This window comes from Acipenser ruthenus, chromosome 38 (genome assembly GCF_902713425.1).
Source record: "Acipenser ruthenus chromosome 38, fAciRut3.2 maternal haplotype, whole genome shotgun sequence".
NCBI lineage: Eukaryota > Metazoa > Chordata > Actinopteri > Acipenseriformes > Acipenseridae > Acipenser > Acipenser ruthenus.
In genome coordinates this window covers 3,690,022-3,717,528 of record NC_081226.1, presented here as the reverse complement: position 1 = coordinate 3,717,528, position 27,507 = coordinate 3,690,022, and the positions used below count along the sequence as shown (strand labels likewise).

At 39.4% G+C, this 27,507-nt stretch overlaps 3 protein-coding genes across 5 annotated transcripts in view; 1 reads left to right on the top strand and 2 right to left on the bottom strand.

Moving 5' to 3' along the window:
- Window positions 1–7,502, top strand: part of LOC117964804 (protein PRRC2A-like) — a 45,929-nt gene extending 38,427 nt beyond the window's left edge. Inside the window, exons 20-26 of one of the 2 annotated variants that reach the window (XM_059009285.1) lie at window positions 655–778; window positions 1,423–1,493; window positions 3,074–3,283; window positions 3,628–3,752; window positions 4,145–4,307; window positions 5,971–6,159; window positions 6,594–7,502. In XM_059009285.1, coding sequence (XP_058865268.1) covers window positions 655–778; window positions 1,423–1,493; window positions 3,074–3,283; window positions 3,628–3,752; window positions 4,145–4,307; window positions 5,971–6,159; window positions 6,594–6,785 — 1,074 coding nt within the window. In that variant the 3' untranslated portion in view covers window positions 6,786–7,502. Of the gene's footprint in view, window positions 1–654; window positions 779–1,422; window positions 1,494–3,073; window positions 3,284–3,627; window positions 3,753–4,144; window positions 4,311–5,970; window positions 6,160–6,593 lie in introns of both variants that reach the window. The other variant, XM_059009284.1, reaches the window with a different exon arrangement.
- Window positions 7,503–8,483: 981 nt separating this feature from the next.
- On the bottom strand, window positions 8,484–15,928 carry LOC117433958 (natural cytotoxicity triggering receptor 3-like). The gene is made up of 7 exons (XM_034056285.3): window positions 15,813–15,928; window positions 12,803–13,165; window positions 11,874–12,002; window positions 11,419–11,449; window positions 10,063–10,100; window positions 9,359–9,390; window positions 8,484–8,865 (listed from the first exon to the last, which is right to left on the bottom strand). Exons 1-7 carry the CDS (start codon window positions 15,859–15,861, stop codon window positions 8,743–8,745), a joined length of 765 nt encoding a protein of 254 aa, XP_033912176.3. The 5' UTR covers window positions 15,862–15,928; the 3' UTR covers window positions 8,484–8,742.
- A 1,224-nt stretch (window positions 15,929–17,152) lies between these two features.
- Window positions 17,153–26,946, bottom strand: LOC131707087 (uncharacterized). 2 transcript variants are annotated; one of them, XM_059009213.1, is made up of 4 exons: window positions 26,867–26,946; window positions 25,120–25,479; window positions 21,954–22,298; window positions 17,153–17,365 (listed from the first exon to the last, which is right to left on the bottom strand). In XM_059009213.1, exons 1-4 carry the CDS (start codon window positions 26,928–26,930, stop codon window positions 17,211–17,213), a joined length of 924 nt encoding a protein of 307 aa, XP_058865196.1. In that variant the 5' UTR covers window positions 26,931–26,946; the 3' UTR covers window positions 17,153–17,210. The 2 variants fall into 2 exon arrangements, with proteins under 2 accessions (XP_058865196.1, XP_058865197.1); XM_059009214.1 differs by lacking the exon at window positions 17,153–17,365 and adding an exon at window positions 20,805–21,188.
- Window positions 26,947–27,507: the final 561 nt, after the last annotated feature.

Sequence of the window (27,507 nt, the reverse complement as noted above, 5' to 3'; positions counted from 1 at the left end):
GCAACACCATTCCACTATAAGCCTGAACTCCGGTCAATATTTGTATACTGTGATATAGCAGTTAGGATGTGTTATATAGTGTTGTCATGCCAACCAGTGAAGCACAGCTGATTATTAGAATGCATACAGTACATTGCAGGTTTCATAATTCTATGAGCTTATTTAGTGGCGTCACTGAAATATGACCCTGTGCACAGTTATAACAGTATTATAACTGTATGTGATAAGTTGCTGTAGTTCTACCAGGTTTTGTAGTGTTATATAGTGTGGTCATGTGAGCAAAGCCCTGTGTACAGTACAGTACAGTACAGAGAGACTACCCTTAGAAAAGTTTCCACAATAGTTTTTAATTTTCTCATGCTTTTCCCATGGTTATACCATTTACCATGGTTTTTCATGTTTTCTGTTTAGATCCCTGGATTTTACAATGCAGACCTATGCTTCACTATGCTTTCATCATGCTTAATTGTGCATGGATATGCTTTTACTTTCATAATGGTATATCCAGCACACATCGGTGCAATGCTTGCAATGAAACCCAAGAAAATGACTACCCAGCGTATGAAATGAGTATATCACAGTATAGACTAGGCTAGGCTGGCTTTGCATGCTGTCCTTTGCACAGGTTCCATGTTAATGTTCTCTTGCCCTCAGAAAGCATTGCGCACTCTGCATTCTGCTGCTCCAGGGATACACAGCAAGTTCGAAGAGAGCCTCGATCTATCACAGCTGAGCAGCGACAGCTTAGGAACCCATCACTGGAAAAGCTCCAACACAGGTATGAATGCTCAGGAGGGATCATGTGACCTCCCTTGTGATCCGGGTTGTAAAAGCTGTTGCATCAGCACCTGTGCTACCTAATAATAATAAGCAGTGATAATGACAGTGAAATGCTGATTACAGATTATGGTATTTTATTACTAACCAGTGTTGATTCCGATCCAGTGATTACATTAAAACCGAGCCTTGAGTTCTGGTGAAACTAGGCATTGACTGAGCACAACTTCATACCATTTTTATGTTTAAACATTAGCTGCTGGTTTCACAGACGCTGATCAGCACGAGTCTTGGACTCCTTACTAACATCAGGTAGTCCAAGATTAATGCTAATCAGGGTTTGTGAAACCAGCCGAAACACAGAAAGCATTATTTCCGGTATAATAATGCATTTATTCCTACTGCTTGTCCGATTGTGGTGAAACTTGCGAAGGAGCTTCTTTAGCACAAGTTATTGAAAGTATCACAATCAAGGCTGTCTGTCTGTCCATCCAACTGCCTTTCTCCATGTCATTGTAGAGATTTGCAAAATGAATTGTTATTGAGTGAACTGTAATGTGTGGGTGTGTGGAGGATGTTCACATACGTTGTAACTAAATGTTTGTTAACAATAGCGCTGCGTTGTTGTTGCTTCTTTTTGTTAAGATTCCTTGACTGTGCCTTCTGCTGCGGACCAGTGGCTCAGACCTGTGGACCTGTTTGAAGACAGCTCTGAGGTGAGACAACCTTGATGCACAGCGATTCTGACTTCAAAAGCACAGTCCTGAAACAGCAGGACTGCATATATATATATATATATATATATATATATGCGAATTTGATGCGATTTCATTGGCTCATGTAATGCTGAAATGAGCATGTTCCAATTACCCACAATGCTGTATCTGCTGCTTTTTCTCACCTTAACTCAAAAGCTACTTTAATTTGTATATACAGTAAATGCCGGTTATTAGCAACCCTGATAAAGACAACTTTCGGTTATTAACAACATTTTCACGGGAACCAATCCCATCCCATAGACTTTAATGTTAATGGATCTCGGATATTAGTAACTGTCTGCCGCTTATTGACGACTTTTTTTTGTTTGTTTTTTGGTCAATTTCAATGGCGACGGCACGCTCACGAATACCTTATTATTATTATTATTATTATTATTATTATTATTATTATTATTATTATTATTTATTTCTTAGCAGACGCACGCTCTTATCCAGGGTGACTTTGTTACAAGATATCACATTATTTTTACATACAATTACCCATTTATACAGTTGGGTTTTTACTAGAGCAATCTAGGTAAAGTATCTTGCTCAAGGGTACAGCAGCAGTGTCCCCCACCTGGGATTGAACCCACGACCCTCCGGTCAAGAGTCCAGAGCCCTAACCACTACTCCACACTGCTGCCTTACATACATCGCGCGCACGCATCGCAGCGTCTGTTTATGTATCAGTTTTCATAACGCAGCTATACATTTATTGAGTCTGATTGTCGTCTGTCATCAAGGTTTCAAAACGTGTCGACCTTTCTATAGCCGATAGAGTTCGGATTCTGAAAGCACTACGTGAACCCGGTGCTAAACAAGTACGGGGAGCAGAAAAGTTTGGCATCTCAAAATCTGTAGTATCCTGCATTTTGAAACTGGCTACGAAGCTGCACGCAAAATTGAGAGTGATTTACAGCTGGAGGTGGTGAATCGTAAAAAAACACACACTGGACAACTACTTCTTTTAAAATGAACTCCTGTATTAAATGTAAGTCCTGTATACCAGGAGTGTTTACTGTGTTTAAAGATATTGATAGTACGTTGTTGTAGTACTGTGTGTATAATACAGTACTGGGTATCCTTTTCTGTTTTACACATCCGTGTAGTATTAGTAAACAGTTGTCTGATATTTGGTGTTTTTCGTGTTTATTTTTTAACACTGTAATATGAACCAAGACGTGTATTTCAGTGCGCTGTCTCTACAACTGTAGTATACACAGTTTTTCCAGATACATACACTTGGAAATGTGGTTTTTCGCTTAATAACAATGTTCGGTTCATGACAACTTTTTGATGGGAAACGAGAGGTTGCTAATAAGCGGCATCTACTCCATATATATTTATATGAAAATGTATGCTTTGGAGTGCACTGGAAGCTGGTAAATGATGAGTGAGAGAAGCTGCAGTTGGTTTTTCTTTGTTGTTTTTCTTGTTGCTTTCCATATCACAGATTTAGCGTATTTTTGAATATAGATTTAAACCTCCGATTTTAAGGAAATGTATAAATCTGTTAATATGGTGCACCCCCGCAGGTGAGTCAGGCAGACAGCGGCGTGGATGTTAGGAGTGATGTCACTGATTGTTCAAGCACCTCCAGCCAGAGGGACTCCCCTCACTGCAGCGCAGCAGCGCCACACCCCCCTCTTCTGGAGATCTGCGGCACTGCACCCCCAGGGAGACACCCTGCACAGCAAGGCAGGTTTCAGAGGAGTGACAAGCAGCAGCAGAACCAGCAAGGCGTGGTGAGGAGATGTATATGAAGACATGTAATAAAATATAGCAATAAAATAATGTGAATTGAATGCTGGTTTGGAAAATCTAACAGTACAGACAGGCAGAAATGAACTGTTTCTTCCTCTCTCTAGCTGTAGATATTCGATTTGTCCACAAAGAAAATAAGCTTTATTTTAGAAAGCGAACAGCAGATCGAAACTAAAAAGAGTGTTTTAGAGAAAGAACCGCTAACTAGGGAGAAAGTTGCAATTAATGATAATCGCACTCATTTTTAGCCACTAATCAAGTAATTGAGAATGTGGTTCTGGTCCAGCCCTGGTTGTGTCTCTGATCGCTGTGCTTGTCTGTTCAGTACCAGGCCCGGCGGGCACCCCAGAGCCCAGCTCATACCCAGCTGCAGATCCAGTCTCCCTGTGCAGCCTCCTCCATGCCTCTCCACTCCAGCACTGCCTGCTCCCCGTCTGCACAGCCCTACCGGTGAGTGAGGGGCTCGCAGGAGCCCTGCCTTCAGGATGATCACAGCGAGGGCCAAAACTGCTGTCTCGTTCACTTGTAGAGTCGTATTTAAAAGTGTTTCCTCCAGTCTTTAACTGCTATTGTTTGATGCAACGTCATTTATTCATTTATTCAGTCATGTATTCTTTATTTGATAGGATAAGCAATCAGAACGACATGCTCATAAATTCAGTAAAGCTTACGTGATCCTGACCTGCTGTTCAGTACCACAAACAGCACCTTTTTATTTAACAAAACAACCAAATAGCACACTTCCAGGCCTCTTAAAGTGTGAACTACACCCAATTCCCTAAAGTCTCAGATTGGAGCACAGTGCTCTTTTCAAGGTGTTGTTCTTGTGTGTGTTTTTGCAGGTTCTTTCAGCCCAGCTCCAGCCCTGTGCCCTCGGTGAAGGGGGGTCGGTGTCCTCTCAGCCCTCTGGCTTCTCCCCCTGCAGAGATTGGCAAGGGTGTGCCCTACCCCGGAGCCGGGTATCTCTACCACCCCGCCCAGTTCGTGGACACCCGCCTGCTGCAGGTGGCAAGTTACTCCTCCTCCTTCAGCCGAAGCAGCTAACGCAGGGGGGCAGACTCCATTTTAAAAAGGCCCAGAAAGAAACAAACACAAAACATTAAAACTTTACATTTGCAAGTCCCTACATTAAACAGAATGAATAAGTCTTGAGCTCTGGTAATTATAAATCTATACTCGGTCTTGTTTAATTTACAACACATATATTGTTAGGCCTGTTGAACAGTCTTGACACGATGAATTGTCTTGTTGGCATTTTGACTTTCTCAAAATTACTTTCTGTAATCTTCATGTGTTATTGTGAACATGGTTGTTTTAATATAAATGTATAAAAGAACACATGCTATACACAATTAATGGTGAAAGACTACAGGCGTTTGTCTCAGACAGATAGACTGTAAGACTGGATCAGATAGGCGGGTAGACTCTCTCTAACACACACTCAAACTTGATGATGTGATAATACCCAGTGTCTTATGAATATTAATAGTAGATCTGAAGAATTTATTCTAATAGCTTTTCCCATGGTTATGCTATATATTTACCACAGTTACCAGGGTTTGTATTGTTTTTTATCTGCATTAGGCTACCTCTCTGGGTTTTACAATGCTTACCTGTGCTTTACCATACTTTCACTACATTTTATATAGCTTGACAATGCTTTTTCTGTGGGCCATACTGTACATTTTACTATTGTTCTTGCTGTACATTAGTATTGATACTGTATCTGAATTCGTGATTGCTCCAGTTCTGTGATCAGTGTGTGTTCACCCTTATGAAAGTAAAAGCACAGCAAAGTGTAATAAATAAGGCTGTCATTTTTCATGGTTATCATGGATTTCACAATTTAATTGCCGTGTAATATGTAGGTCCCCATGATAATTCCCATGACTAAAAGAATTGTGTAAATATGTTTTTTATCACATAAAAATGTTGCCTTATTGACGCGCTGCCTGTTACACTGCATTTAGGAACCTGGCAGCCAGTTTAGTTTGCTTCCGGTAATGATTGAACACACTGCATGGAGCTCCACGATTTCTTTAAAATGACTTGAACGAAAAAGACACCAGCTGCATCAAAGATCGGAAATATTTCTGCTAAAGATCGCCCTGTCTGGTACAAGAAGGGGGCATTTTACATGCCTGTTGTTGTTTTTATATTTATTTATGTTTTAATTTTGTTTGATAATTCACTGGTTAGTGAAAATAGAATGTCTTTAAAAGGTGGACATATAAAAACTAAATATTCTACAATTTAGCATTTACTGTTTTTCAGGTAAGTATTTAAATAATTAGGAACATTTGCTGTATAAAATCTCTAGAGAAAATGATCAATTTTGAATGCGACAACACTATTTTTTCTGCTTTCAATGTTATGTTTAATTGAGAAATGTCTTGAAATATCTATTTTTAGACCTCAAAAATGACAGCCCTAGTAATAAAGCATAACATGGTAAAGTATAGGCAAGCATTGTAAAGCCCAGAGAGGTATAAAGCATATTAAAAAAACATGGCCAGCCGTAAAAGATTATGGTAAATGTAGAGTATAACCACGAAGAGCATGGAAAAACTGCAAAGCGACCATGGTACGCTTTCATGGTGGTAGGCAGTGTGTATTATTGAGTCGTGGCATGACTAGAGTGTGTCTTTGCTTTGCTATGTTGTTTCAGGTCCTGGTGCCCATGATGGAGTGTCCGAGGTTTTCGGGGTACAGTGCGGCCCAGCAGCAGATTGGGGGTCCCCTACCTCCCCCTCCCCCAGCTACAACACTACACCCCCTGAGCCCAGCGGAGCTCAGCCCAGCACAGAGCTCCTTCCCCCTGACTCAGGGGAGAGTCTACAGCCCTGCTGCTCAGCTAGTGAGTCCCAAAGCGTGCATCACCTAGAGGAGTCTCCCCTGGTCCTGTTGCAGTGCATTGCTGCAGTGCTAACTAGGGCCACCATGCTTCTAAACATGTATGTGTGTATATAAGCCACAGCGGGTTCCACTGAAACCTCCCTGGTACCGTGGTAAACTTGTGGTACCTACAGGCCTGTCGCTGTATACCGCGGTTAGCACGCGGCGCAGACTTTGAGGTTGTTACCCCTGCACTGCGGCTAATCAAGCTCATTTTAAAACCGGGAATGGGGGAAACTGCTGTGCAATAGGAGTGAATGAATTTAGGGACTCGGGAGTTTTAAACAAATAAAAATGAAATAACAGTAAATTAAACTGAAGCGCATGCGGACACATTTATTGTGCTTACCTGTGACTTCTTTGCAATTACCGTGGTTTAATCTCTTTTTTTTTCAGGCAGGTGCAGAGACAAGCTCACAGGGAGGCTCCTTGCAAAGAAGACCCTTTGAGCTCCCGACCAATCAAATGGTCTTGGGGAGGCAGGGGGCGGGGGCAGAAGAGAGGGTCCCTCCTGTAGCCAGAGATTGGAAGCAGACTGCAGAGAGCGACACCAAGACAACAAAGCACCGTCCACCACACACCAAATAGAGAGAGAGAGAGAGAGAGAGAGAGAGAGAGAGACTGACACAGACACAGACTCACACACACACACACACACACACACACACACTCACTCACTCACCGACCGCTCTGTCTGTAGTGTTTATGAGGATGTTGCATCGTCACTCTTGTAAATGTACTATTCAAAACTCAATAGGGCCATGAATTAACTTGGGGCAGAAGTAAATACTTCTTTGACAGATGTCCGGACAGACAGATAGGGAGACTGGCTAACATCCATAGACACCACACACACACACACACACACCAAGCAGACAGACAGACATTAAAAGTGACAAACACACAGGTGGACACAGGTATCCAGACGGACGCACTGACAGGCGGACAAAGCTTTAGAAAGCTGTTTTATTTACTTTTATTAGAAATACTAAGAAAATACAAGAAAAACATACAAGTGAAACTAAATAAAATAAAAAGCAATGTCCAAATTCACCCTGTGTGGCATTTGCGTCCGTTCTGCTGGACCTTGAATTCGGTGTCTCAAAAAACCAAACATGTTTTTTTTCAGTTTTATTTTTCTTTTATTGCTTTTTTCTCTCACAAAAACACAACGGGCTTTGTGGCATTAGGGGGAGATGATTGAGTGCTTACCTGACCCATGAAAAAAACGAATATACTGTATATATATATACATTGTACTAGTAATCTGCACCTCCAACAGGAATTAAAATATTTGTTACTAGATGTGCTCGACTTTATTTCACTACAATTTTATAGTTATTATTTAATTATCTGTGTCATCCCTACACTGTGGATCTTTATACAGCCACCCTAAAATTTATAAACTTGATTTTTTAATTTCCTCATTTTTTATTTCATTGAGTTTTATTGTATTGTTACAGAGTTGGGGCAGGGCTGAAAAAATACAATATTTTGGGCACTCTGCGCTGAAAAACTCAACCCCTAAAAACAATACAGTTCAAAATGTTTAGATCAACAGTTTCATAAATATCATTAGACTTTGTATTTTAGGAGTCAACCCCTCCTCAGTTAAAGCTGGATACAGATTGGTAAGATTATTTTTATTGTGCTTGCTTGGTTTCGGCAGACAACTGAGGTCAGAGATCACTGATGGTGACGGAGTTAAACACGTCAGTTTTTTTTTTTTTTTTTTTTTTTTTTTTACTTTCTGTTGCGTTGTATGAATTAGGTGATCCAGACGGTGTACTGCATAGTTACTGGTAAGATGTGCTTGTCCAAATACAAAAGAAAAACAGCTATTCAACAAACAAATAAAGAAAGGAAAACACCAGAACGTTTTTTTTTTTTTAAGTGTAGTATTTTTATTCAGAAGGGGAAAGAGGGAACTAACAGTTTGGGTGCATTGTGTGCTAACAGTAACATATTAGTGGCGTCAGGAAAACTTGTGGTGACAGGATGTGGGATACTAATACCTGCTGCACAGGGAGTGTGAATCTGCAGTGTGGGGGTGTCAAGGTATGGGGTCTAATACCTGCTGCACAGGGAGTGTGAATCTGCAGTGTGGAGGTGTCAGGGTATGGGGTCTAATACCTGCTGCACAGGGAGTGTGACTCTACAGTGTGGGGATGTGGGGTCCTAATACCAGCTGCACAGGGAGTGTGAGTCTACAGTGTGAGGATGTGGGGTCCTGATACCAGCTGCACAGGGAGTGTGAGTTTACAGTGTGGAGGTGTCGGTATGGGGTCTAATATATGCTGCACAGGGAGTGTGACTCTACAGTGTGGAAGTGTCAGGGTATGGGGTCTAATACCAGCTGCACAGGGAGTGTGACTCTACAGTGTGGGGGTGTCAGGGTATGGGGTCTAATACCTGCTGCACAGGGAGTGTGACTCTACAGTGTGGCAGTGACAAGATCAGGGGTCCGAAGAAAGTGAAACTACAGAACTCCACTGAAGATTGGGAAAGGACTTGGCGGAAGTGGCGAGGATGAGTTTGGGACGCCCTAACGCCTGGTGTGCACGGTTGCGTACTCCACATGATCGATGTTTTGAACACGGTCTTTGCGCGGGCGTTTCAGGTTCAGCTGCACGTACTGAAGTTCATCCGCGGGGGCTTGGGCAACAGACTAACAATTAAGAACAAACACGGCGACAGAAACAAGAGGAAGAACAAGAAAAACAAAGTGTTACATACAATCCACACCGAATTGGTTACTTTACTATAATATGTACTACACCCAGGGGGATATGATGTCACATTAAAATGAGGTATACCCAAAATTGACAGTACTGGGTGCTGTGGAAGCTATAAGCAAGCCCTGTGATTCAGGCTTCTAGATAGTTTCAGCTTTAAACTCAAAATAATGACTAAACGCCTTTATCAGCATAATGCGCCAGAATGTGTTTCCATGTCCTCGTAACACTCAATTACATACAAATACAGAAATAGGTGTGCAATTGTGATTATTAATCAATATAGAAAACAGACAATAATAAGGCATTTCTATTATCATTTCTGAGTTATATGAAGTATACACAAAGGGAAGCTGTGTGTGCTATATTCCAATATGACAGATTGAGCAGCAGCATTGAAATGGATCCAGTATTAGATTAACGCACCTTGTCTTTTTTCTTTAGATTTTTCTTTTTCTCTGTGAAGAACACATTAGCATTGTATATTAGAAATGTGCAATCATGTGTTTATATATATATATATATATATATATATATATATATATATATATATATATATATATATATATATATATATATATATATATATATATATATATATAATTATTATTTATTTATTTCTTAGCAGACGCCCTTATCCAGGGCGACTCACAATTGTCAGAAGATATCACATTATTTTTATATACAATTCCCCATTCATACAGTTGGGTTTTTACTGGAGCAATCTAGGTAAAGTACCTTGCTCAAGGGTACAGCAGCAGTGTCCCCACCGGGGATTGAACCCACGACCCTCCGGTCAAGAGTCCAGAGCCCTAATCACTACTCCACACTGCTGCCTATATCTATCTATCTATATATATATATATATATATATATATATATATATATATATATATATATATATATATATATATATATATATATATATATATATATATATATATATATATATATATATATATATATATATATATATATATATAGTTTTGATTAGAATAACCAGTCTGTCAGATTATTAAACCAATTAAGAAAGATATTTAAAGAATCTGATCTAACAATGCATGCCATCCTGGAAAGCGATATTGTGGCAATAACGACATATGTGTGGATCTCAATGAAGTTCAACTTACTTTTCATGGGGATCTGTCCATAAACATCACAGTCACGACTTAAACAAAACAAACACATACATTAATAAATAATAATACATTCGTTTATAAAATGTGTTGCCCTGGCGTTCCTTGGATTAAACTGTTATACACAGACCCGTTTCTTTGAGCCTGTACATTTTCCTTTATAATAGTGCTATTATTTACCGGTTTACGGAATAGAATAGTTAACTTTTATTAAAACCACATATCTCTTATTAGAAATATTGTGATTATAGTGCCGTAATTATTATACAACTGTTTAAAGATTTTACTGTATAGTATATATACTGTTAAAATGTCCTACTGTTAGAAAACGTGACTTAAAATTCTAAATGTGCTAAAAGAAATCCTAAACTTTTATTTATTTTCCTGGAATGCGGGTAGAAAATTATAAAAATAATAACTGTAAAAATAATAATAATAACTAAATATATAATATTTTACAAATGGGACCAGGTTTAAATTATTATATTTTCTTAATCAGTTGATATTATCCGTAACTATCAAACACTTAGTAGTGCCGAATTTAGAAATAGTAAAATAAACGCAATATATTCAAAGACAAACATTTTGATGAAACGTGTATCTTTAAGTATTTCTTAATTAGTTTATTGATTTCTATGTATTAACTTCTGATATGGAAATGAAATGAGCAACCTTTGCTAAGGTTTTAGTAAGCGGTTTGTTAACCATTCATAAATTAGAAAGTGCTCTTTAAAATACTGCGTGACCAAAATCTGTAGCGCAATACATGAAGCAAAGGAACAGTGACAAAACCGCCTCCCCACAAATGAATTTAATAATCCCCTGTATTAGAAATTACACAACCTTAGAAAAGTGTACAACGGTACTTTTGTACTCTATGCATTTACCATAGTTGACCCTGGTTTGCCATGTTTATTCATACACTTTATACGATACTTCGTTGTTCTTTACAGTGTTTGCTTAGGCTTTACCATGCTGTCACTGTGCTTTATGCTGTGATTTTACTGTAGGAAACTTTTAGAAGGAAAGGAGTAGCAAAGGACCCGACACCCGTTTATTTTTGGTTTGTAACTCATTAAAAAGACAGTTTTGAAAATAACATGTTTTATATGTAAGCAAGTGATGCGTAATGTGCGTAAACACTTAATTATACATACACTATATAAAATAATATGTTTTCGTTCACTCTAACTCCCACAACTTTAAACACTCATGCATAAGAATATTTGCAAGTTTATTTTTGTACTAACGCGACTCCCCCAGCACATCATACAATATTCTATCTGAACCACTGGATCAGTTCTGAAAAACACATTTTAAAATAATAATAATTAAAAAATATGAACCTACCTTGCGGGCTGCGAGGTGGATGGTGCAGCGCCTGAAGAAAACAGAAATAATGTGAAACACAATTATCTATTCAAGATATTTAGTGAGGAAGAAGTCTGAGTGAAGTTATCCGGCAACAAACTCCCCAAGTTGTACTGCTTTCCAGAAAAAATGAGAACATTTCGGGGTACCATTCTACTTGTGAGATGTCTTACTCATTACAATATGTAGCACATTTTTAAAGAGAAAAGTATTATCTATTCAGGGATACCAAGATACTAAGTAAAGGGTCTGAGGGCCCTATTATCGCTTAGTTTACGCATTATTTATGCGCTGGAAAAAAGCTGTTGTAGCCCTTCTTCCAGCGCGTAAAACAAGTAAGAATTCTAAAAAATGAATTTTACGCCAAACGCTTACTATTTGTCGCGACACGCTTGCTGTGAATGGACCTTAATCCACTAAAAGAATTACCCTACCTGTTCCACGCTGTGTTTTACAACAGCGCACGGCGATCGTGATTAAAACGATGAGCGCGCCACCTGCGCCAGCGGCTAAGAGCAGGGTGTTCTGAGAGAAACTCGCGTCAGCGCTATCACGCTGCTCTTCTGTGAGGATAAAAACAAAACAGACAAAGCAATATATCATACTCTTTCTACGAAAAAAAAATCTAATTGTTAGTGTTTTGACAAAGAATAAATCTGAGTGTATACGTAGTACAATACAAAAACGAATAATAACGTAGCTGTTTGTGGAACTCGTTTTATAAAATGATTTGTATGCTGTTTTTATACATTAAAAAAAAAAAACAAGATAAAAAAAACAACATGATTAGTCGACTTCGACACTGTTAATAGTGCAGCCTATATATACCCAAGGCTACAAGGACTGAATCTGTGTTCATTTCGATATAAAAGGTATCAAAACAAGAACAACGTCCATCGTTTGCAATGGGACACTAATTAAAAATATAAGTGCATAGCAAACAATACAGTTGCGTTTTCAACCTGCATAGTGCGCGTTTCTTTGATGTAGAACACCTCTTGTGTGAGAGGACTTGGCACGCTTAACTTTCACAAGAGCGCAACAATAATAATAATAATAATAATAATAATAATAATAATAATAATAATAATAATAATAATAATAATAATAATAATAATAATAATAATTATTATTATTATTATTATTATTATTATTATTATAGATTCTCTTTTTTATGCATATAAACGCCGTGTTACATTTTTTTTCCTTAGTCAACGAGGCGCATTTTCTTTTCTTGAAAACGTATAAAAACTAACGCACGTACTGTAGGCTTACGTTTCTTGTGCAATGATATCTTTCCTTTTGCTCTGGTCCCGCATACAATGGTCCATGAGCTAACTGTAGAAGGCAGTGGAGTTCCTACCTTTACTTCTTTGGTAAACAGCCAGCACCGTCCCGTTCCCGGTTCTTCTCCCCGCTGACAGCAGCTCTACCTCGCAGTAATACACGCCGGAGTCATATTTTTGAGGATGGAGCAAGTACAATGAAGCGTCCTTGTTCGTCCTGAATTCATGCGATGTGACGACTCCAGCTGGGTGTGTTTCATTGGAAACCTCGCTCCTCTTCCCGTCGCTCCGGACCCGGTACCACTTAAAGGACCCGATTCCAACCTGCCCGCTGCTGGTGTTGAAAGCGCACCCAAGGCGCGTCCTGTCTCCCACGGTTGCATTGACCTCTGGCTCCTGATAAACCTGGAGCTCCTCAGCAAACACTACAGAAATATAAGCTGTAGAAAATGTATGAGAAATATATGAGAAATGTAAATACTTCACATACGCACCGTGTGGGGATTCAGAAACATTATCATGGAGCTAAATATTGTGCGTGTTGTGTAATATTTAAAACTCGAAACAAATATTGTTTCACCAAAATGGAATATGTATTTACAGTAAACTTACCCTGAACTGTGAATTATGACGCTGCTATAGAGTGTCAAATAACAAAAACTATGATCACTGTGTACTGTTATTTCATTTTAAGAACATACAATTACAAAAATCAAGTTCTATTCATCACACGTGTTGCCTGTTTTTAAAGGCGCTAGGATAGTGACCCCAATTCTAATGTTAATGTAAAATACACATTTGATTACAGTATAGATCGATGCAATGGGACATGCCATTTAAAAAATATACTGCAAATACACTGCAAAATATTCACTCAGCTGTGGAGTAAGCGGATAGTTCCGTTCACGCAGAAGATTATAGCTGCAATAGAAACTCTTTCACCTTACAATTGTCATCCATTTCTTAAACAGCGTGACCACAGTGCTACTGAATCAATTATTCGGTATGTGCCGCAAAACCAGCGAGCCCATTGCATGACAATACACTACAATCCTGTTACTGGTTCGGTAACTAAAGTATAATTACAATATATTGCTCTGTCTTCCAGTCTCTGCGATTGCTACATTTGACACAACTGTATGTTAATGTCTGTGTTTATTCCACATTTTGATAATGTCAAAAGAGAGACATGCTCAATCCTTCAAGCTTATGAGGAATGTGTCCGCGATCAAGCTACACACCTCCGTGAGTGGAGAGGAGTTGAAATGAGGGAAGAGTGGATACAAGATACGACCAAGACTGTGACAGAGGGGTCCTACCATACTTTCATAAAATACAGTGTATTAAAACGCGTTTCAAACGAAACGCCGGTAATGTTCAAAGACAATGTGCGCTTTCAAAATATTTTCCATATCAAAACATGTTGTTAAATATCAAAGTATTAAATATAAAAATCGTGAACGTTAACATATATATATATATATATATATATATATAATGTGTTTGTCCATTAATATGGATTTGCAATACGCTGACTTTACAAATGGGAGGACTCACATAAAACCGAATAATTTTGTATTCCCAAACAATTCAAATAAACGCTGCCGGCTGGTTTTACAGATCCAGATTAGTCCACTTTACCTAAAATAACATTAGTAATAATCACGGTCTGTGGAGCAGAGAAAATCAAACGTCAAATAATTAAAAAAAATGTCCTTAAACTTAAACGTTGTCCATTATAACATGTTTGACTTTACTTGCACCGAAAATGCACTTTGGCATCGACAAGAGCAAACTCGGCAATAGCTTACACTTGATGCTCAATATAAATCAGACGGCGTTGTTTGGTTGCAGTGAATCCATCCGCTATTCCCATCCATTGGGTGAGTAAAAATAAAAGATGCATGATTGTCAACCAACATGTTACCCGAAAATGGTGCTAAAAAACGGTAATTAGCACGGCAGATCCCTTCATTAATATTGTTTAGATCTTATAAATCAATTACTTTTTCCTATAACCGATGGATCTGTATTGTAAAAATATAAATTGTGGAATTTAGTTGAAGTATATTAACACGTAAAGCTTCGGTTTTAGTTTGATCTTTCATATGATAAATGGAACCGAGATCACACAAGTATGCGCGGGATTTAGACCAGATTAAATACTGTTGTTGTTCTTGTGCGTTTAAAATGTTACCCGTTTCTTTCGCAAACGGTTTAAAAAATAAATAAATAAAACACAAAATCATAACCCCGCAAGTAATATTTGAAAATATATTTTAAGTTTTATTATATCTGTATATTTGGTAAAGTCCATGCATTAAATATATTGTATGCATTAGAAATACATGCAGAATATATTTTCCATGGCAATGCACGTGTATATTGTGAACTTTAATCATATTAAAGCCGTTACACCTTGTATTGATTTTATAGCAGTATATATGTAAGTACATGGCGTATTTTCTCGTGCATTCAAGATTTATTATTATTATTATTTATTTCTTAGTATATATTATTCTTTATTTCTTAGCAGACGCCCTTATCCAGGGCGACTTACAATTGTTACAAGATATCACATTATACATTATTTCACATTATACAGATATCACATTATTTTACATACAATTACCCATTTATTAATTTGGGTTTTTAGTGGCGCAATCTAGGTAAAGTACCTTGCTCAAGAGTACAGCAGCAGTGTCCCCCACTGGGGATTGAACCCACGTCCCTCCGGTCAAGAGTCCAGAGCCCTAACCACTACTCCACACTGCTGCCCTGATTTAGATTTTAAAGAGAAAGGTATAAAACATACCGACGCGTTATTTATGTATGTGTGTATTTATCATAAACTTTAAATAGAATGTCATATTTTTAAACCATTCTCTTCAGACATTTTGAAAGGAGAGAAAACACTGAATAACAAAAGAAAAACAGAACGATAAGTAACCCTGTGCTTACGCGCGTTCATTGGGTTCAATCGGGTTGTTTCTAATTTGGTTACTTGGTTAAAGACTCTGAAATAGGACCATGTGGTGCGTTATTATCGAAATAGATGTTATTGAATTTCAGAAGGATCTGCTTTACCTGTTTCCAAAGCGAGGATCAGTATAATAAAGCGTTTGGCAGCGTCCATCCTTGGTCGTTGCTCGAGTCGTTATCTATAAATCGATTCATTTCAGGGGCTGGTAACACTAAAATGACTCGATGACCTCATGGAATGTGTTGTGGTAAAAAAACAGAATCACACCTCAACGCAGTGCCGCAGTTATCATGTTGTCCATCTGTGCATACGCCCATTTCCTCTAATTTACCGAGATACAATATTTTCTCAAGATGTCAATATTTTGTTAGCCCTATGTGGTTTTACTTCATAGTCACGAGACAGAAATCTTTCCATTTCAATTATTTGTAGATTTCAAATCCGTGCAGCAAGCGAAGGGAAAGGCACATGCAGCAGATTTTAAACATATTTAAGCGTTTATACTTAAAGTTATTTTCTTAAAACCTGTGGGTTTGTGTGGGTTTGTGTGTGTGCGTGCGTGCGTGCGTGTGTGTGCGCGTCTAAAGTATTGACCAAAACAACTCAAAGAAACACTAGAATGTGTGCCATAATAACATCTGGTTGTTTAATTGTTCAGTATTTGGTTTTGCAGTGTGTGTGTGTGTGTGTGTGTGGGTGGGTGGGTGGGTGAGTGGGTGGGTGGGTGGGTGCGTGCATGCCTGTGTGTGTGTGTGTGTGCGAGCCTGCGTGCCTGCGTGCGTGCGTGCGTGTGTGTTCCCGTGAGCTTCATTCCAGCTTTCCAGTTTGGTCTGCAAATTCTGCACGTTTGCTAATTATCTCAGGATAAAGAGACGAAATCCCAAACGTTGATGTTAAAATGTTATGAATAAATAGTGCCCTATAAATAACTCGGGACATATTTAAGAGCTCCCGCATTAAGCTTAAACACCCTTCTTGTTGCTTCTTTAACATTGTGTTGTAACACACATCGGTGTGGAAGGCTGGTTAGTGAGAATGGCAGTCCATGGGATGCGGGCGTGGCAGTCATCAATGCACTAACCCAGGGTTGGAGGGCTGGACAGAAGAATCCAGAGCAGCTCTGTATTTAGTACGAGTGTGCTATCAGAGGAGCCACTGCACTTGTGGACAGACTGCTTATTAAAACATTGTGCGCATGATGGGACGATGATCTGTTGAGGGATACCGAGATATTTTAGAGAGCAAGGAAGTAAGGGGTCTGAGGAGTTGGGGGTAAAATGGGCAATGTATGCTTTTTTCATCTCCCATTGAATTGTACAGGTTTTACAAGTGACATACAAACACACACAAACAATACATCGGTCTAGAATAAGTTGTGTTTATTATTATTTAAAAACGGCAGATTGTATGCAAATTTCACGAGAGAGAGAGAGAGAGAGAGAGAGAGAGAGAGAGAGAGAGAGAGAGAGAGAGAGACAGCATTTTTTGTAATACTACTACTACTAATTATTATTATTGCTATTGTTCTGATGGCGCAGGGGCGGGAGTGTCTTCTTCCTGCAAACAGCCAGCGCACAAAGCTCGATTGTGACGACCAGGATTAGGAAGATTTTGGCCCCGTTCAGTATCGCGACTGGACTGTTCAGGCATCGGTTAACTGCAACGAGAAAAAAATATAAATAAATAAATAATAAAACACAAGACAACACTGTAATACGTGTAGCTTATAACACGTCGAAGCTCTGTGCATGTAATATGAGAACGGAGTCCTACAGTATCATTACAAGCTGGAATTTGACCCGTTTCCATGGACACCACTGTCACTTTTTTTTTATAATTACCTGTTATTTCTAATATGTGTTATGTCAATAAAGCCATTTAACCCAATCACAATGAGTACACACACACACACACGCACACACACACACATGCATTCCTATATTTGTGGGGACTTCTCATTGACTCTCACTATATTTGTATTTACTATTTCTAACTCCAGTCAGACAAAACTCCACACAGGGTTAGAGTCGACAGGAAACTAAATATGTTGGCACTTTATTTTTTTATTTTTTTTTTTAGGCATATTTAGTTGTTACAAACGTGTTGTTTCAGGAGTTACTTATCTTTGTGGGGACAAGATAAGTTTTCGATATTTTATTTAACATCATGTAATGAAAGAAACTACACAATTATAGCACAAAAGTCTATTTGAAGCCACAATATTATTTCATGTCAATGTCACATTTTTCAATCTTTGTCAGTTTTTTGTTAAGTATATGGAAAACTACAAAGCGGTATACTGTAATTCAATATGTTAGCGTAACATTATTAAGCAGCTTTCATTCGACTTTATAAAGCTACATTAGTTCCTTATATAGGGTGGTGCAACACTGTTGGCCATATATGTGTGCAGTAATTGTGATTGAGTAAAATTGATTAATCTGGAACCATACTGTTAGATACTGTAGGTCTACGTACCTTCTACCCAGATTTGTGTGCCGTTGCCAAACACGGTTTCCCCATTACTCCGTTCAACTACGCAGTAAAACATGCCGGCGTCAGACAGCTTCGTCTCCTGGATTCGAAACCAAGCGCCCTCTCCGACTGCAGAACGATCCCATCCCCGTGATTTAGTGCCCGAGACGTGGCTGGAGAATGGCTTTGTGCCGCTAGAGTTGAAGAGTTCGGCTGCAGTCGGCGCTCCTCGGTACCATAGATAGCGGCGGGGCGGCTGTTCGGTGTCTGAGGAGACTGCACAGTGAAGAGCGGCGGGCAGGCCCTCGGTTACCCTTAAGAAATAGGGGAGCTGGAGAATAGTGACACCGGCTTCAACCGCGATGTAGCCTGCAAAATAGTGCGTGTTTTTTTTTTTTTTTTTTTTTTTTTTTTTTTTATGAAATATGACAATTCTAGTTAAAGTAATACAAAAAATACATGTATCCTGTATATTATTATTATTATTATTATTATTATTATTATTATTATTATTATTATTATTATTATTATTGTTACTACTACTACTACTACTACTACTAATAATAATAATAATAATAATAATAATAATAATAATAATAATAATAACTTTAAAAACTTGACAATAAATTGTTTGCTGTATGATTCCTATATTAAAAATCTTATTGTAAAAGTAAATGAAATGGGCCCGGTTCTGTTATTATTGGCCGGTTTTAATTAAGGGTTCTGTTCCTTTAAGAAGCACTCAATTTTTTAACTTTTAAAATAAACTTTTTGTTTTCTTTTATGATGTCTACTTACTTAAAAGGCAAGTTTAAAATATATAACATGCAACATGCTACGCTATTATTATTATTATTATTATTATTATTATTATTATTATTATTATTATTATTATTATTATTATTATTATTATTATTATTATTATTATTACTACTACTACTAATATTTGCACTCGTACTACAACTAATAAATAATAATAATCTTACCAGCGATCAACGTGAAGAACCAAAGCACTGCGATTAGATTCATGGTTTTGTGACAGTTCTGCAAACGAAGCGATAATTGTCTGTCTTCTGCTGATACGGCTCGAGAGAAGGCGCACGTGTTAGAATGCACAGCTCTGACACGCCACACACCTGCGGTCGAGCCTTTGCATGTAAACAGCTCGAGCGCGAGAAAATACTAGAGGTGAGATGTTGAGGCATCACGCCTGCAAAGGACTCGGACAGCGAGCCTCACAGCAAACAACAAAATAGGCAAAGCCGCAACAAACACTCTTTGTATTTATTTCATTCTTTCATGTTGTTTCCCTTCTACGTGGTCCCTCTCTGAAAGTTTTCCGTGGTATACTATGGTGAAAGCACAACAAAGCACAGAGAAGTTAATGAATCAGCCTTCTCAAAGTTTACTGTAGTATCTATAGTAAAAGCACAGCACAGTGTAATAAAGCAGAGAAGTTAATGACCATGCACATGCCATTTTAGAATTGTTCATATACTGCCTCTAGAGAATTGCCTGTACAATAGGCACGATACCTGCAAAGGACCTTCTTTAGCACAAGTCATGTAATGTGTCATCAGGCAGATGTTCTGTATATTTTAACATATAGCTAGATAACCACTGTGCTATTGTGAGGGAACTTGCGAAGGACCTTCTTTAGCATTCATTATAGAATGTAATCAACATCTGATTACTAGTAATAGCTGTTTATAAAGTAAAAAAACAACTAGAGCTGCAATTAACAATCAATTTCCAAATGGAATATCGGACTATCATTTATTCAGAACAAGATGTGACTCTTTACAGAAGCCTACAAATACAACTGAAAACATGTGCGTGTGCGTTTCATTAATCATGGTATAATAAATGCATTTGGAAAACTTCAATACCGTAGTCTTCACATACAACTGGAACTATACACGTGTCAGTAATAACAGTCATGCTGATCAATGATCAATTACTTGATTGATTGTTGAACAATCTCAGGAGACTTGTGTTCGGTATGAAAATTTGACCTGAAACATTTGTCTAGAGATTCGTGTTAAACGGGTTAGTGAAACCGGCCCTGTAGCTTTGACCTCATTGACTGTGTGAATGGGTGGGGAAGGATTGCAATAAAGGGTGACTGGACATACACATAGAGAGTGGAACAAGAACTCGTTGAACGGAAGTTGTTTATCTGATGATCTGTACATCGGTGCTGACTTAACAGCCACATTACTGATGGTGTGAAGTGACCACCACAGTCACATTTCCACTGGGGCGGAAAAAGAATTCGCACAGACAGGCAATTCATGTTAAGTGAACTTGTATTAAAACACGTCATTTACAATAAGCGACTCCTATATTTGGTCGGGACCAAGTAGAGCATGCGCAGTGTCAGGAAATGCATGGAATGGTTTATAAATGTATTTCAATGTAATGTGACTTTAGTTATTCTAACTCAATTCAAGCCCTTCTTGTTTGGTAGAGCGTCTATGCTTCCTATTACTGGATAACAAAAATAAAATAAAAACGTCATTTTTTATTAAATAACTTTATTAATGACTCCATTGCAAATCTACATTCACACACGTTAAAAAACGTTAAAAAATATATGTAAGTCGTTCAAGCTTTGTGAATCGGGCCTATTATTACAAACTTAGCAATGAACACATTCTGAACAGAAGGCACACAAAGAGTGATGCGTGGAACAGGTCAAGTAAATAGATTTGAAATACAATGAGATTCTGTCCTATTAAAATCGATCCCATTAGTAAGGACACGTGGTGGATGCGCTGAACAGGCTCTTCTCATTCCTAAACATTTGCTCGGATGTTCTTTCTGCGACAGGTGGGCGGCGGTTCAAAGCAGGCTCCTCTGGTGAAGCTACTCCGCTGTACGGGCAGGCAGAAGGGCCGCTGCTATAGAGAGGACCGCCAGAGCGAGTGTGATCGCGATCCGAACGAAGATCCAGACTCTGTCCTCGCTGCAGTCATCATCCACGAGAACCTCAGCCCAGGAGCCTGCGGGGAGAGACCGCATGACGTCACTGTCAGCCATAGAACACAGCGGGGCCTTTTGAGACTGAAGTGTGTATCTCGGCGCTTAACTTGGGTTATGGAGGATATTTAATTCCAAAATGAAAAACAAACACACATAAACAAATAAATACATATCGAAGTAAAAAAAATGCATGTTGAAATAAATAAATAAATTCCTCCCTAAGCGCAGCTGTAGGGAATGTGCGTAAATGGTGCGTAAGCCAAGTGAGTATAGGGTCCAGCGAGCGCGCTCCCATGAACGAGCGCAATGGGGTATTGCTGCAGACTATCGCTACAGCTCTGTGTCTCAGCATATTGTATTCAAGTAGTGTTATTGCACTTACTGTATATACTGAATTTAAATATTAATGTTGCATTGTAACTGCAGAACTGCGTCTAAAACGCTCGACTTTTTATTAGCGGAAAGTAATTTAAATTAGGTAGCACATTAATTGGATAGGAGGCTGTGTGGTCCAGTGGTTAAAGAAAAGGGCTTGTAACCAGGAGGTCCCCGGTTCAAATCCCACCTCAGCCACTGATTCATTGTGTGACCCTGAGCAAGTCACTTAACCTCCTTGTGCTCCGTCTTTCGGGTGAGACGTAATTGTAAGTGACTCTGCAGCTGATGCATAGTTCACACACCCTAGTTTCTGTAAGTCGCCTTGGATAAAAGCGTCTGCTAAATAAACGAAATAAATAATAATAGGATGATATACACAGTAGAATAAAACGAACTCTGGTCCTCACTTTTTACAGCCACCGTAGTCGCATTGCCGCTCACGATAACACTGCCGCTGCCGCTGTAGCCCCGGCACTTATACTCCCCGGAGTCCGAGTATTCCAGGCCAGTGACCCGCACGCACACCTCCGAAGCGTTGTTGTAGCTCTCCAGCGGACGGCTCTCCGTTCTCCGCCGAAGAGAGGAGCTGAGCTCTGAGACCTCTTTGCCAGCCGACACTCTGACTAGATCTAGTCTCAGATCCGGGCATTCAGGAGATCCGTAGCAAACGCAGACGATCTCTGCTGCCTCTCCTTCGTTAGCCTCGATGATCAGCGGGTACTGGTACACGGGAGGGTATTCGTCTTTGTCGCCTGTTTGTATACAATAAAAAAGTAATGTTACACGATAATGATAACCTGGGTTTAAGTTTTAAACACAGTCTCATTTGTGTTTAAGCAAACATTATTCTTTTAATTGTTTGACAAATGATGGCTTGATTGTTGTGTGCCCTGGATATTCCAAACATGAAGATCAAAGTAGAAAAGGCAGAAAAAATATATATATTATAGTAACTAAATACTGGAGCATCAGAAAGCCAGACCATTGAGAACAATTCACTTAAAGCCCTTAAAACAAGCGTGGACAAAAGCAATGACCATGAAGCTATAACCTTACTCAGGTTGTGCTAAATAGGAAGTAGATTGCTGTGCTGTGTGTAATGGATTGCTGTGCTGTGCGTAGTGGATTGCTATGCTGTGTGTAGTGGATTGCTGTGCGTAGTGGATTGCTGTGCTGTGCGTAGTGGATTGCTGTGCTGTGCGTAGTGGATTGCTATGCTGTGTGTAATGGATTGCTGTGCTGTGTGTAGTGGATTGCTGTGCTGTGCGTAGTGGATTGCTGTGCTGTGGGTAGTGGATTGCTGTGCTGTGTGTAGTGGATTGCTGTGCTGTGCGTAGTGGATTGCTGTGCATAGTGGATTGCTGTGCTGTGTGTAGTGGATTGCTGTGCTGTGCGTAGTGGATTGCTGTGCGTAGTGGATTGCTGTGCTGTGCGTAGTGGATTGCTGTGCGTAGTGGATTGCTGTGCTGTGCGTAGTGGATTGCTGTGCTGTGCGTAGTGGATTGCTGTGCGTAGTGGATTGCTGTGCATAGTGGATTGCTGTGCTGTGTGTAATGGATTGCTGTGCGTAGTGGATTGCTGTGCTGTGTGTAATGGATTGCTGTGCTGTGTGTAATGGATTGCTGTGCTGTGCGTAGTGGATTGCTGTGCTGTGTGTAATGGATTGCTGTGCTGTGTGTAATGGATTGCTGTGCTGTGCGTAGTGGATTGCTATGCTGTGTGTAATGGATTGCTGTGCTGTGCGTCGTGGATTGCTGTGCTGTGTGTAGTGGATTGCTGTGCTGTGCGTAGTGGATTGCTGTGCTGTGCGTAGTGGATTGCTGTGCATAGTGGATTGCTGTGCTGTGTGTAGTGGATTGCTGTGCTGTGTGTAGTGGATTGCTGTGCTGTGCGTAGTGGATTGCTGTGCGTAGTGGATTGCTGTGCATAGTGGATTGCTGTGCTGTGTGTAATGGATTGCTGTGCGTAGTGGATTGCTGTGCTGTGTGTAATGGATTGCTGTGCTGTGTGTAATGGATTGCTGTGCTGTGCGTAGTGGATTGCTGTGCTGTGCGTAGTGGATTGCTGTGCGTAGTGGATTGCTGTGCTGTGTGTAGTGGATTGCTGTGCTGTGCGTAGTGGATTGCTGTGCTGTGCGTAGTGGATTGCTGTGCTGTGCGTAGTGGATTGCTGTGCTGTGCGTAGTGGATTGCTGTGCGTAGTGGATTGCTGTGCTGTGTGTAGTGGATTGCTGTGCGTAGTGGATTGCTGTGCTGTGTGTAGTGGATTGCTGTGCTGTGCGTAGTGGATTGCTGTGCTGTGTGTAGTGGATTGCTGTGCGTAGTGGATTGCTGTGCTGTGCGTAGTGGATTGCTGTGCTGTGCGTAGTGGATTGCTGTGCGTAGTGGATTGCTGTGCTGTGCGTAGTGGATTGCTGTGCGTAGTGGATTGCTGTGCTGTGCGTAGTGGATTGCTGTGCGTAGTGGTTTGCTTTGCGTAGTGGATTGCTGTGCTGTGCGTAGTGGATTGCTGTGCTGTGTGTAGTGGATTGCTGTGCGTAGTGGATTGCTGTGCTGTGCGTAGTGGATTGCTGTGCTGTGCGTAGTGGATTGCTGTGCGTAGTGGATTGCTGTGCATAGTGGATTGCTGTGCTGTGCGTAGTGGATTGCTGTGCTGTGCTGTGTGTAATGGATTGCTGTTCAGTCTGATGCCTCCTGTGAGTTTCTACAGCTCAGGAGTTTGGAAATGTATTAATAAATAGAAATAAAAAGTAAAGGTATACACTTTGCTTGTTATGTATCAGAGAGTCTGAAAAACGTTGATACTCACACAGACCTAAAAGTTTGTCTGCGAAATTCAATCGAAAATATTGAAATCAATTAAGGATTTTTTTTCTATAGACACGCTGTATTATTATTATTATTTAGTCATTAGCAGATGCTCTGCATCATAACCGTTCTGCGCTTCAGGTCCCACAATCTTTGTTTATTTGACCTTTTGAAAGAGGTTGCGTTTACTTTCAGTTATATCCTTCCTTATTTTAAATGTAACAGTGGCATTAGACCTTTTGCTAAAAATAAGCTTTATGTGCTAAATATTATCGAGCAAAAAGCTCAAGTTGGGTGGCTAAGAATGTATTTTTTCTTTCTTTTTTCCCCATTGTTTGAACGACATGTACGTTGTTTTCCAGTTAAATGGAAGTCCAGACTATTGAAATGTGAAAATCAATTGTCGTTTCTATTGAAAATCAATTTCCGTTTCAATGAATCGGTCATAAGCAGAAGTCGCAAAAGGCTTTGCGAGTACAGGAGAAATGAACCTGCCCGTGTTGGAAATAAAGATCTATAACTCGGTGGCAAAAAGCAAACAAACTCGCAGTGCAAATGCATTGCAGACATTGAAGAAGAGCGCGCCCCAAAGCACCGCACTGCACAGCAAAAAACAGTAAAACCAAAAGAAGAAATACAAATATTACATTACTTAAACTCTTTATGTACAATACATATAGATGCGCCTTTGTAAACTTTGATTGAATGACGCTATATGGGAAATGAACATGTTTAACTGAGCCCACACGCTAACGACTGTCTTTACCTTTTCCTATGACCTCCAGGGTGGTCCCTCCTCCGTAGCGTGTGGCATACTGCAGAAACTCCACCTCGCAGTAGTAAACGCCGGCGTCAGATCTCTGGAGCGCCGCTATCTGTAACGAGACCGTGCTCCTATTCAGGAATAGCTCGAGCTCGCTAACGAACACTCTGCCCTTGAACACCCAGTTGCTGTTGGAGACGAGCTGGCCTTCCCGGACGCGCCCACGCCACCAGCTGGCCTGCCCGACACTGGGCAAAGTGCCCGCGCTCTGGAAGGTGCAGTTCAGGATGACGCGAGTGCCTTCAGCTGCACGCAGAATAGCTGGGGACTGGTGCACGAGGAATGTGCTCTGAACAGCAGAAGCTTAAAATAAAATTAAAGAAAGAAGAAAAAACATCAGCATACTAAAAGCAACTTAGAGTTTTTCTCCGTTGCCCAAAATTCGTTAACATATACGGAGACAGAGGTATAGTGGGCAGTGAACTGTACAGGAACAGGCTGGAATTGTTTAAGAAAATAACTGATTTATAATAGATTATTTCAAACTTCACACAAGCTACCAGTACATCAAAAAGATATTAATGGACATTAAAAGTATAATTCTATAGATTATGTTTGACGTGCGTCCTTACATATACATATACATATACATACATATATACATATATATCATATACACATATACATATACATATACATACACATACACATATACACATATACATATACATATACATATACATGTACATATACATATACGTATTCATATACATATATGGCCAAATGTTTTGCATCACCTAGAATTTTAGGATTGAGACATAATAAAAATAATTAATAAAAACTATGAACACAAGTTAGATCTTTTATTTAATCATCATATAATCAAAGAAACTACAAAATGACATCGCAAAAGTCTAAGCCATAATAGCAGAGAAGTATTTTATGTGAATTTCGAAATGTCACGTTTTCAATTTTTTTCAGTTTTTGTTAGGCTTATTGAAAACTACAAAGCGGTATGCAATTCAATATGTTAACGTAATATTATTCAGCAGGTTTTATCCGACTTTATGAAGCGAACTCCGTTCATTCTATATCATTTCTACAAACCGTGTTTTAAATTATACGACAATTTGAATTTTTTGGGACTTGACGTAAGGCATGACTTCTTAATTTGGATTGCTTTGAAACCTATTGAACAATTAATAACAGATCTTTAAAAAATCTTAGAAGTGCACCGGGTACTGAAAAACATAATAAGCCAACAAAACACGCATCTAAAAAGTGAAATTTATCAGATAAAAAAGAAGCAGATATTTACATGCTGGCTTTTCATTCGTGAGCCTACAACCCCACATTGTATAATAATAATAATAATAATAATAATAATAATAATAATAATAATAATAATAATAATAATAATAATATACTAAATTTGAATACTTGCTCATCGATGTCAATATTTGATGTTTAGTTGAATTTTGATGAACCAGAATCTACAGCATCGCAACAAGAGCAGAGAAACACATTCCACTGACCCATTCATCATCTCACAGCAGCCTGCCGAGAGATAAGCAGCCTCCCTAGGTAACGCACATACCACGAGGGCATTCGCTCAGATGTTTATACCTCTATTTTCTTTACAGAACAGCTCGACTACTTAATTTTGTTCTTGTTAGTTTTACTACAGTTTACTGAGTGTATGAAGTTACAAATCAATACATAAACAACAACAAAACACGTGACTACATACCTGCGCATAGGATGAAAAAGGCAACAGGAATTGTAAACGGTAGAATCATGATGGACCTATACATGCGCTCTGTCACGATAGAGAGATACAGACCGGTGTGATTTACATTAGAGCCGTCTTTTAATTACGCAGTGTGCCAATAGCTCCACCCTCGCACACAGGCATATAGCAACACCTCGGGCAGTTTATCACAATTAATCGGAAGTCTGCTAACTTGGCCTTGCAATTTCACATAGGGTAACCGCAATAACCTCCACGTCGAGGCTTCAGTTCTGTCAGCACGCTTCTCAGCTTGATAGAATGGTTAGTGGAAGGGAGCGATTTGCTGGGGATAAAGTGGATTTGAAAATGAATGAATAGTAGCCTATATATAAGGAATGGAGGGAAACAGCGAGGGGTCAAAAAACCGCGAGAACACCGTCTCCCGCCAAGTTACACGTTATCCACGAGTAAAGGTAAAATGTAAAGGCTTTTATGACAAGCACTTTTAACATTTAGTCCTCAATTTCTGCAAGCAGCAATTCTATTAGGGCGCTGTTCTGGCTTAGTTTACGCACCCTTCTACCAGCGCGTAAATAGCGCGTAAACCAAGTGAGACTAGGGCACTTACTGATACCAGTAATGTTTAGCTGATATCAAAA

Coding starts and splice junctions, on each gene's coding strand:
- LOC117433958 (XM_034056285.3), bottom strand. CDS start 15,861: ATGGACGCTGCCAAACGCTTTATTATACTGATCCTCGCTTTGGAAACA. Junction 13,166..15,812: donor GATCCTCGCTTTGGAAACAG/GTAAAGCAGATC, acceptor CATTTTCTACAG/CTTATATTTCTGTAGTGTTT. Junction 9,391..10,062: donor TGGACAGATCCCCATGAAAA/GTAAGTTGAACT, acceptor TGTTCTTCACAG/AGAAAAAGAAAAATCTAAAG.
- LOC131707087 (XM_059009213.1), bottom strand. CDS start 26,930: ATGTATAGGTCCATCATGATTCTACCGTTTACAATTCCTGTTGCCTTT. Junction 22,299..25,119: donor CCTGGAGGTCATAGGAAAAG/GTAAAGACAGTC, acceptor GTATACAAACAG/GCGACAAAGACGAATACCCT. Junction 17,366..21,953: donor GACTACGGTGGCTGTAAAAA/GTGAGGACCAGA, acceptor TTCTCGTTGCAG/TTAACCGATGCCTGAACAGT.